Genomic DNA, 18278 nt, shown 5'->3' with positions numbered 1-18278 from the left:
AGCAACATTCATCTGATATACCCATGACCGGGTTATATTCTCACTGCCCCATTCCTCTTGACTTTCCCAATCTTTTTTAATAATTTATTTTCTAATTTTTATTTTTGGTTGCACCGGGTTTTCGTTGCTGTGCTCAGGCTTTCTCTAGTTGCCACAAGCAGGAGCGGCCCTTCACTGTGGTGCTTGGGCTTCTCACTTGGTGGCTTTTCTTGTTGCAGAGCACGGGGCTCTAGGTGCTTGGGCTTCAGTAATTGTGGCACATGGGCATAGTTGTTCCACGGCCTGTGGAATCTTCCTGGACTTCGAATTGAGCCCATTTCCCCTGCATTGGCAGGTTCTTATCCAATGTACCACCAGGGAAATCCCCCAATCTTTTTATAAAACCATTTCATTTCTGTACTTTTTTTGGCTGCACTGGTCTTGACTGCTGCTCAGGCTACTCTCTAGTTGTGGTGTGCTGGCTTCTCATTGGGGTGGCTCCTCTTGTTGCGGAGCACGGGCTCTAGGGTGCACAAACTTTAGTAGTTGCAGCTTTAGGGCTCTAGTTGTGGCCCACGGGTTTTTTGCTCTGTGGCATGTGGGATCCTCCTGGATCAGGGATCAAACCTGTATCTCCTGCATTAACAGGCAGATTCTTTACCACTGAGCCCCCAGGGATGACTTTCCCAATCTTAAGAAACTTCCAGGGACTTCTGTGGTGGTCCAGTGGTTAAGACTTCCAGGCTCCCAATGCAGGAGGCGCGGGTTCCATCCCTGGTCAGGGAACTAGAACCAACAACCCTCAATGAAAAAGATCCCACATGCTGCTACTAAGACCCCACAGCTATTAGATAAGCAAGAAAATTTTAAAAAGAACCTTCCATCACTGATGAGTGTATATCACATAGCCTGTAAGTCATATTATGCTTTTAAAGACTTTTGTACATTGACAATGCCCACTTTCTTTTTTTTGTTCCCAAACATTGATCTATTTATTTGGCTACACTAGGACTTAGTTGCGGCATGCAGGGTCTTCAGTCTTCATTGCAGCATGCAGAAGCCTTAGTTATGGCATGCAAATTCTTAGCTGTGTTACATGGAATCTACTTACTTCCCCATCCAACCATCTCATCCTTTGTCGTCCCCTTCTCCTCCTGTCCTCAATCTTTCCCAGCATCAGGGTCTTTTCCAATGAGTCGAGAATTTAATAAACTTGACTTATGATTCCATTTTATTTAAAGTAGATTTATTTAAGTTTTTATAACAGATAATACATCATTCAAAAATATGGATAAAATGTATACTGTGAATTAGCTTTCCCATGCCTGTCCCATGTAATAGTGCTAACCTCTTAATGTTTTTTAACCTCTTAATATTAAGTGATGTTTAGTATTCATTCTTATGTATACTTACAGGCATATTTTACAGCATGATAAAAGAAAATATATAGTTTATTTTTGCAGTTATTTTGTTTGGAGTTGATTTCATCTCAGTATACTAATGATTTGTTTTTAATCTTCTGGACTCTTTCATACTAGACTGATGATGTTTTTGAATTATCCTTTTCCACTAGTCATGGCTCACTGACCCATGGAATTGTCTAAAATTTCAACACTCTAACAACTGACTCAAATATAAGTTTCATAATAGTTTTTGAAGAACTCAATAGCACCAAGGAGGTTTGGGAGAAATTGCTGTCTGTTCCATTAATAAAATCATATTCAGTTCAGTTCAGTCGCTCAGTCATGTCCGACTCTTTGCGACCCCATTGTCCCCTTCTCCTCCTGCCTCCATTCTTTCCCAGCATCAGGATCTTTTCAAATGAGTCAGCTCTTCACATCAGGTGGCCAAAGTATTGGAGTTTCAGCTTCAACATCAGTCTTTCCAATGAATATTCAGGACTGATCTCCTTTAAGATTGACTGGTTTGATCTCCTTGCAGTCCAAGGGACTCTCAAGTGTTTTCTCCAACACCACAGTTCAAAAGTATCAATTCTTCGGCACTCAGCTTTCTTTATAGTCCGACTCTCATATCCAGACATGACTTCTGGAAAATCCATAGCCTTGATTAGTCAGACTTTGGTTGGCAAAGTAATGTCTCTGCTTTTTAATATGCTGTCTAGGTTGGTCATAACTTTCCTTCCAAGGAGTAAGCGTCTTTTAATTTCATGGCTTAAGTCACCATCGGCAGTGATTTTGGAGTCCAAAAAAATAGTCTGCCACTGTTTCCACTGTTTCCCCATCTATTTGCCATGAAGTGATGGCACCAGATGCCATGATCTTAGTTTTCTGAATGATGAGGTTTAAGCCAACTTTTTCTCTCTCCTCTTTCACTTTCATCAAGAGGCTCTTTAGTTCTTCTTCATTTTCTGCATAAGGGTGATGTCATCAGCGTATCTGAGGTTATTGATATTTCTCCCAGCAATCTTGATTCCAGCCTGTGCTTCATCCAGCCCAGCGTTTCTCATGATGTACTCTGCATAGAAGCTAAATAAGCAGGATGACAATATACAGCCTTCACATACTCCTTTCCCTATATAGAACCAGTCTGTTGTTCCATGTTGTTCTAACTGTTGCTTTCTGACCTGCATACAGATTTCTCAAGAGGCAGGTCAGGTGGTCTGGTACTCCCATCTCTTTCAAAATTTTCCATAGTTTATTGTGATCCACACAGTCAAAGGCTTTGGCAAAGTCAGTAAAGCAGAAATAGATGTTTTTCTGGAACTCTCTTGCTTTTTCCATGATCCAGCGGATGTTGGCAATTTGATCTCTGGTTCCTCTGCCTTTTCTCAAACCAGCTTGAACATCTGGAAGTTCAAATCCCTTACAATTATACAGTGGAAGTGAGAAATAGATTTAAGGGACTAAATCTGATAGACAGACTGCCTGATGAACTATGGACAGAGGTTCATGACATTGTACAGGAGACAGGGATCAAGACCATCCCCATGGAAAAGAAATGCAAAAAAGCAAAATGGCTGTCTGAGGAGGCCTTACAAATAGCTGTGAAAAGACGAGAAGTGAAAAGCAAAGGAGAAAGGGAAAGATATACCCATTTGAATGCAGAGTTCCAAAGAATAGCAAAGAGAGGTAAGAAAGCCTTTCTCAGTCATCAGTGCAAAGAAATAGAGGAAAACAATAGAGGAAAGACTAGAGATCTCTTCAAGAAAACTAGAGATACAAAGGAAACACTTCATGCAAAGATGGGCTCAATAAAGGACAGAAATTGTATGGACCTAACAGAAGCAGAAGATATTGAGAAGAGGTGGCAAGAATACACAGAAGAACTGTACAAAAAAGAGCTTCATGACCCAGAGAATCAGGATGGTTTGATCACTCACCTAGAGCCAGACATCTTGGAATGTGAAGTCAGGTGGGCCTTAGGAAACATCACTACAAACAAAGCTAGTGGAGGTGATGGAATTCCAACTGAGCTATTTCAAATCCTAAAAGATGATGCTGTGAAAGTGCTGCACACAATATGCCACCAAATTTGGAAAACTCAGCAGTGGCCACAGGACTGGGAAAGGTCAGTTTTCATTCCAATCCCAAAGAAAGGCAATGCCAAAGAATGCCCAAACTACTGCACAATTGCACTCATCTCACACGCTAGTAAAGTAATGCTCAAAATTCTCCAAGCCAGCCTTCAGCAGTATGTGAACCATGAACTTCCAGATGTTTAAGCGATTTTAGAAAAGGCAGAGGAACCAGAGCTCAAATTGCCAACTATGTTTATAGAACTGTTCAATTTTGCTGATAAGGTGGCTATGAAATGGTCTCTCCATTGGCTTTTATTTACATTCCATGATTGCTACTAAGGTTGAATGCCTTTCAGATGTTTGAGACATTTCCTGACATCTTTCATTACTTGTTAATGATTTGGTAGCAGATTCAATACAGCTGAGCTGAGCACTTGTATATATAAATTCTCCATTTGGAACAAAAATACAAAATAGTGATATCTGGAGATTGTAAATACAAGAGTATTCATTGAACTGCACTTGTATTTTATACACTTTTCTGCATTTTTAATATCCCACATGTCCAAGTATATAAAAAAACTCAAAACACAAAAGGTGAACAAACTCAGTTCCGCCTCATCCTCCACAGACTTTCCAACACATCCACCCACTTTCCAGCTCAGCCTTTCCTAGTAACATGTTTTATCAGATTCTTATGTCCTTCTAGTGTTTTTTTTTTCCATGCAGAGAGAAGCAAATATTGTTACATACTTATTTACATATATCCCTTTGTTCACAAAAGCAGGCTTGCTGGTTACTGTAGGGAATACACTTCACTTTTTGTGTATACCTTGGAGGCTATTTCATGTCAGTACATAGTCTCCTTGTTCTTTTTAAAATTTATTCATTGAAAAAAACTCCAATACTTTGGCCACCTGATGCGAAGAGCTGACTCATTGGAAAAGACCTTGATGCTGGGAAAGATTGAAGGCGGGAGGAGAAGGGGACGACAAAGGATGAGATGGTTGGATGGCATCACTGACTCAATGGGCATGAGTTTGAGTAAACTCTGGGAGTTGGTGATGGACAGGGAGGCCTGGCATGCTGCAGTCCATGGGGTCACAAAGAGTTGGACACGACTGAGCAACTGAACTGAACTGAAAAAAAATTTTGAGGGGATCATAGTTCCCTGGCCAGAGATTGAACCCGGGCCCTCAGAGTGAAAGGGTGGTGTCCTAACCATTGGACTGACTGGGAATTTCCATTTTTACATTTTTTAAAAAGTTGCCCAGTATCCCAGAGTATGAATAGTCCACCTCTTGCTTATTGGGTTGTTTTTCACTTAGGTTGCGAGTAAAATCTTTTGCTTCTGCAAACAAGGCTGCAATGAATAATCTTATACTTAAGCCATTCCACATGGCAGGAAGTATATGTTTAGGAAAATTTTCTAGCAGCCGGATGACTAGGTCAAATACTATAATGAGATCCTAGCAAATGCCCTCTATAGGGTTTGTGGCAACTACACTGACAGAAGCACACCCTCTCCAACCTCTCTCCTCACCTGCTGCATTAAAAGGACAGCTCTGGTAACTCCGTGCTATTTTTAACGTGCATTTGTCTTATTCCCAGTGAGGTTTGGCATCTATTCTTCACTCCCACCTTCTTGAAACATTCTTCCTATAGACTTTCTAGCCTCAATCTCCTAGTTTTTTAGTATTTCTTTTTAAGTCTGCCAGGTAATAATATGATGGTGATATTTAAGAACTAACATTGCCAGCACTAACAGAGCACGTGCCAATGTGTATCAGGTGTCTGCTAAGCCATATGCTGTCATTTCCTCATTTGACTCTCACAGTATAACAAGGTGGGTACTGTTATCTCCGTTTTATGAATAAAGTCACTGAGGCATAGATGTTTTCTAACTCACTCCTGGTCACATGAGTAGTAATCAAGGAACAGGAATTGAAATCTAGTTTGGAGGCTACCCTGGTGGTAAGGAATCCGCCTGCCGATACAGGAGACATGGGTTTGATCCTTGATCTGGGAAGATCCCACATGCTGCAGAGCAACTAAGCCCATGTGCCACAACTATTTAGCCTGTGCTCTAGAGCCCAGGAGCTGCAACTACTGAAGCTGTGTGTCCTAGAGGCCAAGTTCTACAACAATAGAAGCCCCTGTAATGAGAAGCCCAAACACCACAACTGGAGCGTAGCCCCAGAGAAAAGCGCAAGCAGTGATGAAGACCCAGCACAGTAAATAAAGTTTTTAAAAAAGAAGGAAATCTAGTTCTGTCTGAGCCCCATGAAGCCACCTCTTATCCATCTTCTTTTCCTGGAGAAGGCAGTATTAGGGATTGTAGCACAGGGCAGAGATGAAAGGGTTACAGCCAGAAGAACCAGAAGAGGGGATTCAGGCTCTGCCACTCAGAAACCAGGTGACTTTGGTCAAATGATGGGCATGATACCTCAGTTTCTTCATCTTTAAATTGGGGCAGAGCATCATGATGAAGGTAAACAGTAAACGTCAAAATACACACATGAATATACATGCAATGAATATTAGGGAGCACCCACTCTGTCAGGCACTGTTCTCACTGCTGGTAACATAGCAGTGAACAAGCAGACAAAAAACCATGCCCTGGAGGTATGAACAAGAAAAATTTGTAGAACGTATCAGTCTCAGGTAGTGAAGAGTGTTGGGGGAATAATGAGGGCAGGAGAGGAGTTGGGAGGTGACTATTTTAAGTAGTGTGGTCTAGATCAGCCTCAATAAGGTGAGATTTGAGTCAAGGCCTGAAGGAAATAAAGAGGGACTCAAATGAGATCTGAGAGATCATTTTAGGCAGTGGGAACCATGAGAGCAAATTCTCTGCTGAGGTGGGAATGTACCTGGATCACTTGCGGTGCGGCAGGGAGAGCAACGTGGCTGCAGGGAGTGAGGAAAGGAGCAGAAGGTGGAGAGGTCACAGCATGAGATCGTGCAAGGCCTCTGGTTAGCAATGGGGACTTCAGAGTTCCTCTGAGCTAGATAGGAGAGTGGAGGTTTCTTAACGAAGTGTTTCGAGTTTTTCCTATCCCCAGGGGTAAATCGGGGGTTGGAGGTAAGTTGCATCCGAGGCTCAGTGGCATCTGCTTTATTTCAGCGCTGTTCAGCAGGGAGGCCTGGTGGGCGCCACAAGGCCGCCCTGAAATCGGTGCAGGGTGCCCGACTTCAGCACTCTGGACAGCGCCACGCACGTTTCCCGGAGGCCAGGGAAGCTGCAGGCCTGGGGGCGGAGCCTGAAGAAGCGGCCTATTAAAAGCCGCGCGCTGCGCACAAAGGGCTCACCCAATAGATAGAAGCTTGAGGAACTGTCCAATTGGGAGCGTTGGAGCGATGACGCACCGAACGACGTTGAGAGGCAGAGCTTGTGGAAAGCCTCTATGCCGAGCGGGGATTGTTGATTGGCCCTGTTGAAGCGACGGTGCCCAAGAGGCGGTCCTAACAGCTTGCTAGAGGTCATTTTCGAAAGGGTAATTTGGAAAAACCGATCCTTGGGTGGTTTCTGCACCCAAGTGGAAGCCAGTGTACTTCCCCAGGTTGAAAGTCTCTGTGAAGCCCCCAACCCTTCCCTTCTTGGGGTCGACGCAACTATGCAGAGGAGCCCTCAAAACTGGAAGTAAGGGGTTCTCCTTATGGAGTAGCATATGGAATTCTCAGATGCAGAACGGCAGGAGTTGGGTTTCCTCTGGAGTAGAGTTAAGGGTAACTCTGACGTTGAACTGTGTTGTTGAAGACTCTTGAGAGTCCCTTGGACTGCAAGGAGATCCAACCAGTCCATTCTGAAGGAGATCAGCCCTGGGATTTCTTTGGAAGGAATGATGCTAAAGCTGAAACTCCAGTACTTTGGCCACCTCATGTGAAGAGTTGACTCATTGGAAAAGACTCTGATGCTGGGAGGGATTGCGGGCAGGAGGAGAAGGGGACGACAGAGGATGAGATGGCTGGATGGCATCACGGGCTCGATGGACGTGAGTCTGAGTGAACTCCGGGAGTTGTTGATGGACAGGGAGGCCTGGCATGCTGCGATTCATGGGGTCGCAGTCGGACACGACTGAGCGACTGAACTGAACTAAACTGATGTTGAAATAGAAGTCATTGCAGTCCTGGGGTCGGGTAATTGTCCCAAGAGCCTGGACGATGTTTTCTCTGATTCATTCAGATGGGCTTGAGAGTAGTCCTTGTGTGCTAGTCTCAGCCCCCGCAGCTGGGGTGCCCTGCTAGCTTTTTGGGAAACACCAGAAAGGCCATGGACCAGGACTTCTGACCTGTGTGGAATGACCTCTATGGCCACTGTCTAAACATTCCAGCTTGTCTCCGCCACAGTAGAACAGAGTGGTGAGCCTGGACCCTTCTCCTTATCTTGGGCCAAGATTATAATGCATCACTCTTTGTCCCAGTCAGCCGTTTAGGATATGCAGTTTTAACCCCTCTTGGGTCTGGAAGGTGGTCCCTCGCAAAGTCCAGTGGACTTTTGCCACTTTATCACTCTGAACCTCAGCTCAGTTGTTTCAGAACTCAAACCATTTTGTCGATTTCTCAGCCTTTATTTTCACCTCTACTACACACAGGTTCTTTACCCAATATTCCAAAGAACTGCTCTGGAGCACCACTCAGCCCAAGTTCTTTCCAGCTCAGAATCTTCCCACTGTTCTCCGTTGTCCTCAGGATGAGGCTGAGGACGCCTCTGCTTCCCAGTCAAGCCCCTGCACTGGATGGCTCCCGACTTACATCAAGCCACACTTTTCCCTTCTCATGACCACAATGCTCACTCACCTGAGTATTAGCTCCTTGAATTCCATTGACACCTCCCATAATTTTCTAAGCATGCCAGTCCCTTGGCTAATCCTCCTCAACACACCTTTGGGTCCCACTCAAACATATTGTTTCACTTGAGACACATAATGCCTTCCCCTAACACTTGACCCCAGCTGGGGGAGGGCCCTCTTGGTGCCTGGAAGCTCCTTGAGGGCTAGGCCCAGGTTCACTGCCATATTCCCAGCGCTCAGTACATGGCTGAAACATAAGCAATATCCAATAAACATGTTATGTGAATGAAACAAATGAGCACAGTAAGTTTTCATTTATTCCAGAGTGGGTTAGAATGAGCATTTCAGCCAAAAATGCATGCTGCATTGTTGCCCAAAATTGTGTCCAGAAGTTTTAGAATAGGCCTGTGAAGGGAAAGAAGAGCCTCGTGAGGCTCACACCTGGACACTGAATCCTGAGGCTCAACAGCCCAGCTGACTACACCAGAACAGGTTAATGGTCAGAGAACAAATGAATGTTTCCCTGTCAGGTAGAGGGTAGTTGGGCAGCTCAGGCTGCACCTAGACACAACCAGGGCCCTGGTGACTGCAAATCTAGAGGTGTATGTCTCTGATTTTTGTCTCCACCATTGCTACTAAAGGCCCTCTTTCATCTGAGGTCACTAGTCCCCAGTACTTACACCCTGTGATCAGTTCAAATTCCTGGCAAGGCCCTGTGACATCATCTCTTACCACCATGAGGTGTTAAGTCATACTTTCTCCCTTCCTACCTTCCCTCCAAAAGCACCCTTCAGGGTGGTGTCTGGTCCCAGGTCATTGACCCCCATGGCCTATCCATCAAGTACCCTGTCCTGATCACCTCGCTGAGGGTGTGGGCCACCAATCGATCCTTGTGCTGAGGCTCCTGGAGTTGTCTGCTGGTGACTCAAGGACACATGGCACCATCCTCCAGCAACACATGGGCCAACGTGTCTCTCCATAAGCCAGCTGTTGCCTACCATGGCCATAGCTGAGGAGGAGCTGGAGACCACCTCCTCCACACTGGCCTCCAAGGCTGAGAGGACAATAGGCCTGGGAAAGCCTGGATCACATCTGAAGAGATGAGGTGTGAGCAAGGCCTTCTCCATGCTGACGTATGGCCACATCTTGCTGAATCCAGGTTCCTGGGGTGGCAGGTCCCAAGGGCTGGGGTACCGTCCATGGCCTGCTGCATCGCCGCCACCAAGGTCCTCGAGTGGAGTCAGGGTGATGAGGGATCTGCGATTTCAAGTGGGCTCCTCAGACAGGGACTCACCTTGCTGAAAAGATGCTGTTGGCTCTGTGCTGTCCACACCCGACTACAGTAATCCTGATTGTGGTTGACGAGCTTCCAGGGCAGTGATAGCAGCAATGGAGGGTAGAACCTTTGCCCAGCCTTTTACTGGGTCAAAAAGTGTTCCCCCAAAAAAGACTGTCCAATTCCTAACTACCGATACCTGTGAACCTAACTTTACCTGGAAACACATCTTTTTAGTTTTTAAAAAAGGATCATGGGAAGAATGCATCCTAGACCAGGGTGCGCCAAAATCCAGTGACTGGTGTCCTTACACAGACTCACAGGAAAAGTTCATGTGAAAAAAGACGGAGACTGGCATGATGCTGTCACAAGCCAAGGGATGCCTGGAGCCACAGGAGCTGGAGGAGGCAAGAGGGCCATCCTGCTTCTTCCCAGTTAACTTGTCCTGACTGAGGGACTCGGTCAGGCTTCCATCAAAGATAAGCCACCCAGGCCCCAGCCCTTCCCCCAAGAGAGGACCATGGCAACAAGTCCCAAGTCCCTGAGGACGCATCACCACAGGGACATCTTCCTCCGCTGCCTTCTTTGATCTTGAGATGCTTTCCCTTGTGGTGTCAGCATCCAGAAACGTGAATGGTGGCAGCAGATGCTGTTGGGAAACCCACGGTGAAACGTGTGGAGAATGCAGGTCCAGAGCTAAAGTCATGTGGCAGGTGGTGCAGGAGTGTTCCTCGCCATGGACTTCTGCCCACACCTTTATCATCTCAAACACAGGATCCCAGGGATCTCGAGTGGGTCTCCACTAGCACACATACTGAAGGGATACAGGGCACTTCAGGCCCCATTCCCCAAGCTGGACCATTTGATATCCAGGGCCTCCTCTGCTCTGGCAGTTGACAAAATTCTTATGATGTTTTCCTATTTAGTGCAATCACCTTTCCTTCACCTCCCCGAGGAGGCAAATCTTTATCCTCCGAAGGCATGCTGGATGGTTTCTGCCTCAGCCGAGTGACTGCATCAAGAATGGTTCACACTTCTCCCAATGGCCAAGGTTAACCAAGCACAGGAGGCCAAGGTGCCACCTGGAGCTCACAACTTGAACAGTACACGGTCTGAGAGTGGAGAGGTGGCAAAACTAGATGGATTTCTGCAGAGAGGCAGTCCCAGGCCTCACGGAGGGGCTCCTTCCAGACAGGCAGGTAACACCACTCTCCCCCTGGGGCAGGGCCGGAGTTGAGAAGGGCTGCTTGGGGAGGGGGCCACCACTCCTCCACCTGCACACTGATAACCCCTAGGTGACAAATGTCCCCCACACTGCAAATGCCCAAGATGGAGAGGCATTCCGAAAGTGTACTCAGTGGAACAGGCCCCAGGAGCGGGCTGCTGGAGACATGAAGTGCCCTCCTTGCAGGGATGGTTCTGGGGCTGCATTCCCCAGACCGTGGGAACCTTCAGCCAGATTCAGCTGGGCTTTTTCAAAGTCAGCTCGTGTACCAAAGTACAAGATCACCTTACTCCACGGTGATTTGAAATTGCACTTAAGAACTCTATTAGAATTCACGGATCAGAAAATAAACCATGCCCAATTATGTATGAGCAAAACCCAAACAGCAATGTGGGCCTCTGGAAGCTGCCCTGCAGGCCATCAGGAGAATGGAGGTTTCAGAGCCGCTGCAACACTGGGTCTCCAAGCTCCCAGGACGCTGGGTTTCTGGCCCTGGACTTCTCTGGTGACCAGGAGCTGCCCTGGCCCTCACACCCTGCCTTCCTGCACTGGTAACAGGGTGGAGGCACCCTGCCTATCCTGCTGTGGGTGGGCCAGACACCCAGGGCTACGACGGGCGCAGAGTTTTGTTTTTCTTTATTTGTCTACATTCAGCTCAATTCAGATGTACTGCTTGAATGATGCAGACATACCAAAAAAAAAAAAAAGAAACCCCACTCTTTCCCACTGGTTTTTAAAATAAAATCTTCACTTATAAAACTGAAACACTAAAGCATTATAATACAGAAAGCTCGTTTAACTCACTTCACAAAAGCATTAACAGATAACGTATCCCTTCTGTGACTATTTAAAGACAAACTGAGTTAACACTAACACCAATCGTAAATAGACAGAGGGATACTTAACTGCAAGAACTCAAAAAACTCTACTCAGACAAAGTTGTAATGGCAACTAACAAACCATTGAAGACACGGAGTCCCAAACACGGCTAAATATGGGTCACAGGACGGGTCACGGGGGTGACCGGCTGCACCTCACGACACGGCAACGTGGACAGGGGAGGGCGGAGGGGCCTGGAGAGGCCGGCTGACATGTTAACTGTGATGCATAAAACTGAATCTTACAACGGGAGGGTAAGTGCAGAAGGTACAAATCTTCACCCCCTTGGGGGCTTTATCTGTATTGGTAGTTCATGCTGTGGTCTGCATTTCTGCCATAGCCCCCTTGTGATGACTGGTAGGAGCTGGGAGGACCGCTGTAATTCTGGCCAGACCCTGGAGAGTTGTAGTTGGACTGTGACGAGTAGCCTCCTAATGGAGAAAGGAATGGGTCAGAAGTGAGGGACACAAGGCCCACCCCGTGGTCAGTGCTCGGGTGTCAGCCAACACTAGACAAGAGCTGTGTCTGTCCATGAGACAGAGCAGCAGAGCAGCCCTGGAAGCGCCACTCTGTTAAGTGCCTTTCCAGGGTCAGTGGGTCTAGTTCTCACGTGAGCCCTGAGAGGTGGGGCCATCAAGCAGGGCTTGCAAGGAGTAGGGATCTGCCCAGTCACAGACGCGTCAGCCATGGGAGCTGTAATCGGGTACTGCCTGAATGCAAGGCTGAACTCACCACCCCCAACCAGAGTTCACAGAGCAGGCTGTTTGGCCCTCACTGTTCTCAGCATTTTCCCCTGCTGGTGCCAACATTTATAAGCAGGGCAATTTCTGGACTTCCCTAGCAGGGGGCAGGGGGCTCAGCTTTGGTCTCTGGTAGGGGAGCTAAGATCCCACATGCTACGTGGCCAGAAAGTTTCAAGAAGTAAAATAAAACTGGGTCTTAAGAACCCCTGTGGGCTCTGTCGGCTCTGAGTTTAAGCCTCCCCTCGCCCCACTGTGCCACCTGCTCCCCCAGGCCCACCTTGTTTGCCTTGGTATGAGGAGCCGCCCCCAGAACCTCCATAGCCCCCGTGCGACCCTGGGTTGTAGGACGATCCGCCTGAGCCGTAGCTGTTCCCGCCGCTTCGGCCTCCACTACCACTGTAGTCTGGACGAGAGAAGACAGTGTGGTTAAAGGGCTGTGGCCACGACGTGGCTGGGCACGCTAGGTTTACCCTTGGCTGAGACCATAGGCCTTCGCAGAAATCCCTGTCTTAACTGTTTAAACCCGGCAACCAGTCCAACCATGAAGTGCCAGGGGTCAATGGAGTCCTGTAATGTCACCACGTTCTGAAGCCCAATTTCATCCTGCCTGCTGCAGGCCTCCTCCCTTCTCCCGCTTGGCACCCAGCGACCCCTGCCGGGCCCACTCAGACCGCACAGCTTCCTTAAGGACAGCCCAAGGAAGCGCCGAGTCTTGTCGTGCTGTCTCCACAGGAGGTGGAAGAAGGGGGCAGTAACTGAGCATCTGCTGGGGGCTGTCTCCAGAGCCTAGCCCTGGAGGTGAGCTCATAGCAGCTGGCCCGGCCTCACAGGCCCCAGCCTCCGGAACCACGGAGAAGGCAACAGGGAGCGCACAGCAAAGACTCGGACTGGGAGACTCGTTGCCAGGGTTTTCCTAACGCTGCCCTGTAGCCAGCGTCGCTAGGCTCTCCACCATGCCTGGGGATGTCCTCTGCCAGCCAACTCACTGAATTTGCTCTCGTAGCTGTAGTCGGATCCGCCTCCACCTCCAGGGGAGCCGTAAGAGTTGGAGTACGAGGAGTAGTTGCCTTGTCCATGATTGTAGCCTTTCTGCTTGCCCTGTGGGGGTCCGTAGTTGCTATACTGGCTCTGGCTGTAGGACTGCTGCTGGCCTTGGTGGGGCTGGTAGCCTGAGCCATATGAGGGCTTCTGTTGGCCCCCGTGCGGCTGCTTCTTCCCGGCGTGTTTTGGGGGCACTGGGGAGTTGTAGTTGTCACCTTGGTAGTAGGAACCGTAGCCAGAAGAGCCACCACCGCCCCCGCCGCCGCCACCACCAGCATTCCCCGAATGCCCTCCGTTGCTGTAGAACTGACCTAAACAGGAAGGCAGCAGGTCAGGCGAAGGAGGGAGAGACGGGGAAGGGCTGGAGGGGGGCGGTCGCAGCTGCGGGCCCTGAAGGCTGACCCACAAGCCCATGGCCCAGGCCGGGACAGAGGGACGGAGGCAGGAGAGCGAGGAGTGGCGGCTCCGGTCCATCAGGCAGCCTGGCTGGGGCTGGCCCCGGCCTTCAGCTCCACTCACCCATCAGCTGGCGACAACAATGGATCTCTGCCAAGCAGCGGCACGACAGCAGGCCGACAGCAGCTTTTGCAGCAGATGTCAACATTATAGTGAGATGGGCTCCAAGCGCGGGATGACATTCACGACTAGCTTGCTGCTACCCAGATGTCCCCAACAGTGGCAGGAAAAGCAAAGCCCCACAGAAGCAGCCAGCTCCCACCTAGTCCTCCTCCCCTCGCCCCCCAACTCCCTGCTGTGCTGGGAAGAGGCTCTGCAGTCCAAGCCCTGTGACCTCAGGAGATATTCTGTAATGACGCCCCTAAAGCCAGAGCCATTCATGGAAGACTAGCTGGTCTGACCAATGACCCGGGATGTCTCCCGGGTGTGACTTACACAGCTTCGTGGGGAAATCAAACACTAGAGTTCGGTTCCCAACGCCCAGTTGAGGCCTCCCACAGGGCACCCCCCTCATTCCCAGCACAGCTGCCGGGCACAGGCGGGACCCAGTGGCAGGACTAACAGTGCAGCGAGGCCGCCACATTCTCAGGCCCTGAAGCAGAGAATGTCACGACAGATACCCGCCTCCCCAATGCTGGTCACTAGGTATAGACCTTGGTTTGTTAACAGACCCCAACACTCAGAGGGACTCGGGGGATGGGCCTGATAAGGCAGGGTGATGGAAGGCGGAGGTCAGGTCATGTGGGTGGCTCCCTGACCCAGCCAGGCAATCCCTGACGTTCACGCATGGGTAGTGGAGCCCCTGGGGTAGGAAGACCTGGGCACACCACCTCCTGACACAGCCAGCCATTGTGTGTGCCCGGGATGGGGGAGGAGGAGGAGAGAATGCTCCCATATACCCAGTCCTTCCTTCCCATATTTAGCAGCAATGGTCTCCAGTCTTTTGAATGAGGTGCATCTTGGAGTTCTCAAGGACCTTCCACCCACTGCAAATATATGCCTCGTACCACTGTGTCTTGAGTGGTTGGGACAATAATTTGGATAGAGCTAATTTGCCACATAAGTTAATTTCCTTGAGACCCCTCCACTCAGCCCACCTGAAGGCAGAAACACCAGGGAGAAGGCTGTGTACCCAATGCGAGAGAGAAAACATGCGAAGGTTCCTGGAGTAGGGGCAGTACCCCCTTGAGACTCCCCTCTCCTCTCAGAAGCCCACCACCTCAGCTGCCCACGGCCTGCACTGAGCACCTCCTTGCCCCTCCGCCAGTGTGGGGATGAATGAAGACGCCAAGGACTGAGGGCTTGTTACTTTAACATGTATTGATTAAAAAAAAATAATAAAGGGGAGGGAAAGTTTTCAACGTCATTTCAGGATAACTATTTCCTGGTATAAAAAGACATTATTCTCAAACAATAACGTTCTTAAAAAAAAAAATACATCATGCAATCAAAGTTTTCAAAAGTTTCACTGAATGTTTCAAACCCCTGGGAACAAACTATGGAGTAACCGTTTTGACCAGTTTTTTTCCTGAATAAACGCAAAATCTTGCAAGTCAATGCGGAGGCAGGCTTTGCTGCAACAAGAACTGTTGATCAGAGCCAAAACTACACTCGTTCCCAAGAAGGACTCCCGCCAGGAAACGAGGGTCTCATTCAAGAGCCAGAAGGCCTCGGTGCACCTCTACATGCAGGGAGAAGCCCCCAGCTCAAGCCTGCAACTTCTGGTGAGAGGGCAGTCGCTTTCCAAGCCTTTTGGAACCTGTCATGGGAGCAGGCTGGCAGCACAGGGCCTGCTGGGGGGCTTGGCTCCTCACTGGAGAATTAGGCGCTATGTATTTAGGCTCTTTCTACTTGGATATTTTTAAAGCCCCATTTAAAAGAAAAAGAAAAAAAGAAAAAGAAAAATCCTTAAGAATCCCATGCAGTTGCAGCGATGATTAGGACTTGCAAAATTCTACGTTCTCATTTTCTTAAAGCCTGTCTGTTTCTTGCACTAAGAGTGGAAGCACAGTTTGATACCTTTGAGAGTTCACCTCTAGCTAAAGCAGCCACAGAATGTCGCACTCTGGAACAAGAACCCACCAGAGCAGTTACAAAAGATGGAAGGGGTTAACTTAGCACAATGTACAACTCCCCAACGTTCCCAATGTTTCACATGCTTATGAAAAAAAAGGCAGATTGCTCTGGATTCGGATGTGGTGAAACTGTTACTGTCAAAGGCATCAAAGAGATTCGGGGATTTGTTAAAAGGTTAAAAATTCATACAAAACCTGCTGTAAATTAAGACAAAGGTAGATTAAAATGCATTATTATCTGTCTCTTAAATAAAGTAATGCTTTCCATAAAAAGCAAAGGTGGGCTTTTGCCTTGATGCTGACCAACGCTGGCTCTAGAATTCTGTGCAGTTCTGCACAAAAACACATTCTCTGAAAAATTGTTTTCCACTTATTGTGAACTTCAATAGGACCAAGTTCAAAGGCAAATCACGATAAAAACTGCCATTGTCTTAAATTCTGCAGGCTAAGAGTTTCAGACAAGCTGCGGTGACAAGCCACGGTTGAGAAACCCAGTGAAGCACAGGGCACAGCACGGACACTTTGGGTTTTGGAGTTCGAGAAAATTGGAGTAAAAAGTTGATTTTGTGTGCAATACTTTTAGATGCTCTAGGAAGACCCAAAATCATGATAGCCGTAGCAGTCTGTGAAAAAGTCACCTACAAAAGGGGGAGACAGAGCAGAGAAAAAAAATTAGAATTCTTTTGAAAAAGGGCACAGAGCGCCACATTTGAAATTCATGTTTTAGATTTCTCTGCTCCTGTAACCCCCCAATGAAGGCTCCTTCTCAAGACAAGAGCTGTGCACTGTCAGGAAAAGCGTATTCACAGGTTTGGTGCTTCACATGGCTTAAAGCAGAGAAATTTAAAATTTTGATTTTTAATGAATTTGCCAGTTAGTTATACAAATGTGAGCCTTAACACTTAGTAAATTACGCTTCTGCAGCATGGGGGCACTGGAGGACCACTTGCTCTAACACCAAGCACAGGTGCCAGCCGCCCAGGAATCTCAGGGAGGCTGCTGCTGCTAATACTGCTGGGCCACCCTGCTCTAACTCAGGCCATGGGAGCTAAACTGCAGCTTCCTCCCAAGCTCAGACAAAGAGAAACACACACTTACTGTAGCCGGCAGTCGCTGAGTTGCCTCCATACCCGTAGCTGCCATACCCAGCGCCTGAAAGGGAATGGACAGGGTCACCAGGGTGGGAGATGGGTCTGCCCCACCCCTGCCTTGTTCGGGGGGGCCCACCCACTGCAGGGAGTAGGCCAGGCCCCTGGGGACAGCGCAGGACAGGGTCCTCACCAGCATTCATGTAGCCTCCATGGTTGGCACCACCGAATCCTCTCCCTCTCCCTCGACCACGGATGTTCCCTCCTCTTCCCCGTCCTCGGAGGTTGGGGGGTGGGGGCACTTCATTGTGCATGGGACCCCCCATGCCGAACCCAGGGTTATGTGGCTGGATGGGAGGGAAGACAGACAGCTTACATTCACCTCCCACTCAAATAACCAGAGAACGCCCGCCAAGGAGACCACACCCAGAGAGCTCAGGGCTGAACACCCACCTTAGCAGCAAATTTGGGGCCGCCTCTCACAGGCACAGGGGCTCTCTTCTTCTTGTTGGCCTCCAGGGAGAGAGGGGCGTCAGGGAACAGCTTTTCTAGTGCAGCCAGGGCGGCATATGCTTTGGCCACCTTTTTGTTTGAGCCAGCACCCTGAAACTTCTGGCCATCCACCTCGACCTGTGGAGAACAGTGTGTGTCAGGGGTGACCCAACACCGCCCTTGGGGCAGGGACCTCTCCAAAGACCCCAGGTCCCCATGGGAACCACCCCTGGGACCACTCACCTCCATGACGAAGCGTTTGTCGTGGCTGCCCCCCGTCTCTGAGATGAGTTCGTACTTGAGGCCACGCCTCTTCTCATTCAGTTCCATAACAGGGTTCTTGCCATGCTTGGTCAGGATCGGCCCCTGCTGTTTTACGTTCTCAGGGAAAACAGAAAAGAACACCAACAAACTCAGCTAAGGTCTTTCCAACAGGTGGCAGCCCCCCGTGTTAAGGGTCTGAGGCCCTCTGCTCCACTCACTCTGCTGCCCACCCCTCTGGAAACCATCCGTGGGCTTGCCAGCAATGGGACCACCTCCACCCACACCGTGTCTCTCTCTCTCTCGAGGAAACAGCCCCCGATGTTGGGTCAACGCCAGCACAGGCCTCCACAGCTCACACTGCAACCCCACCCCCAGCGCCCTGGACTGGAAGGCTGTTATGCTTCTGGAGGAAGAGAACAAGGACCAATGACTGTCCTTGTTCAGGGGACCCCGGGCCACTCCTGTGGGGCTTCACAGCACCCACCCTGTGCT

General features: G+C 48.9%; 1 protein-coding gene across 8 annotated transcripts in view; it reads right to left on the bottom strand.

Annotated features, from left to right (window-relative positions):
* Window positions 1-8546: 8546 nt before the first annotated feature.
* The window catches only part of ILF3 (interleukin enhancer binding factor 3), a 29976-nt gene continuing 20244 nt past the window's right edge, over window positions 8547-18278 (bottom strand). For 2 of the 8 annotated variants that reach the window (XM_070292409.1, XM_069591090.2), the window contains exons 14-20: window positions 17766-17891; window positions 17484-17660; window positions 17224-17377; window positions 17041-17094; window positions 13357-13722; window positions 12648-12773; window positions 8547-12058 (exon numbers count right to left, since the gene is read on the bottom strand). In XM_070292409.1, the coding sequence (XP_070148510.1) occupies window positions 11922-12058; window positions 12648-12773; window positions 13357-13722; window positions 17041-17094; window positions 17224-17377; window positions 17484-17660; window positions 17766-17891 (1140 nt within the window). In that variant the 3' untranslated portion in view covers window positions 8547-11921. Of the gene's footprint in view, window positions 12059-12647; window positions 12774-13356; window positions 13723-15169; window positions 16581-17040; window positions 17095-17223; window positions 17378-17483; window positions 17661-17765; window positions 17904-18278 lie in introns of those variants that run through there. The other 6 variants (XM_069591089.2, XM_070292408.1, XM_069591091.2 and 3 more) reach the window with 3 other exon arrangements.

Source organism: Ovis canadensis, chromosome 5 (genome assembly GCF_042477335.2).
Source record: "Ovis canadensis isolate MfBH-ARS-UI-01 breed Bighorn chromosome 5, ARS-UI_OviCan_v2, whole genome shotgun sequence".
NCBI lineage: Eukaryota > Metazoa > Chordata > Mammalia > Artiodactyla > Bovidae > Ovis > Ovis canadensis.
The sequence above is the reverse complement of the archived record's forward strand: the minus strand, read 5'-3'. Positions and strand labels throughout refer to the sequence as shown.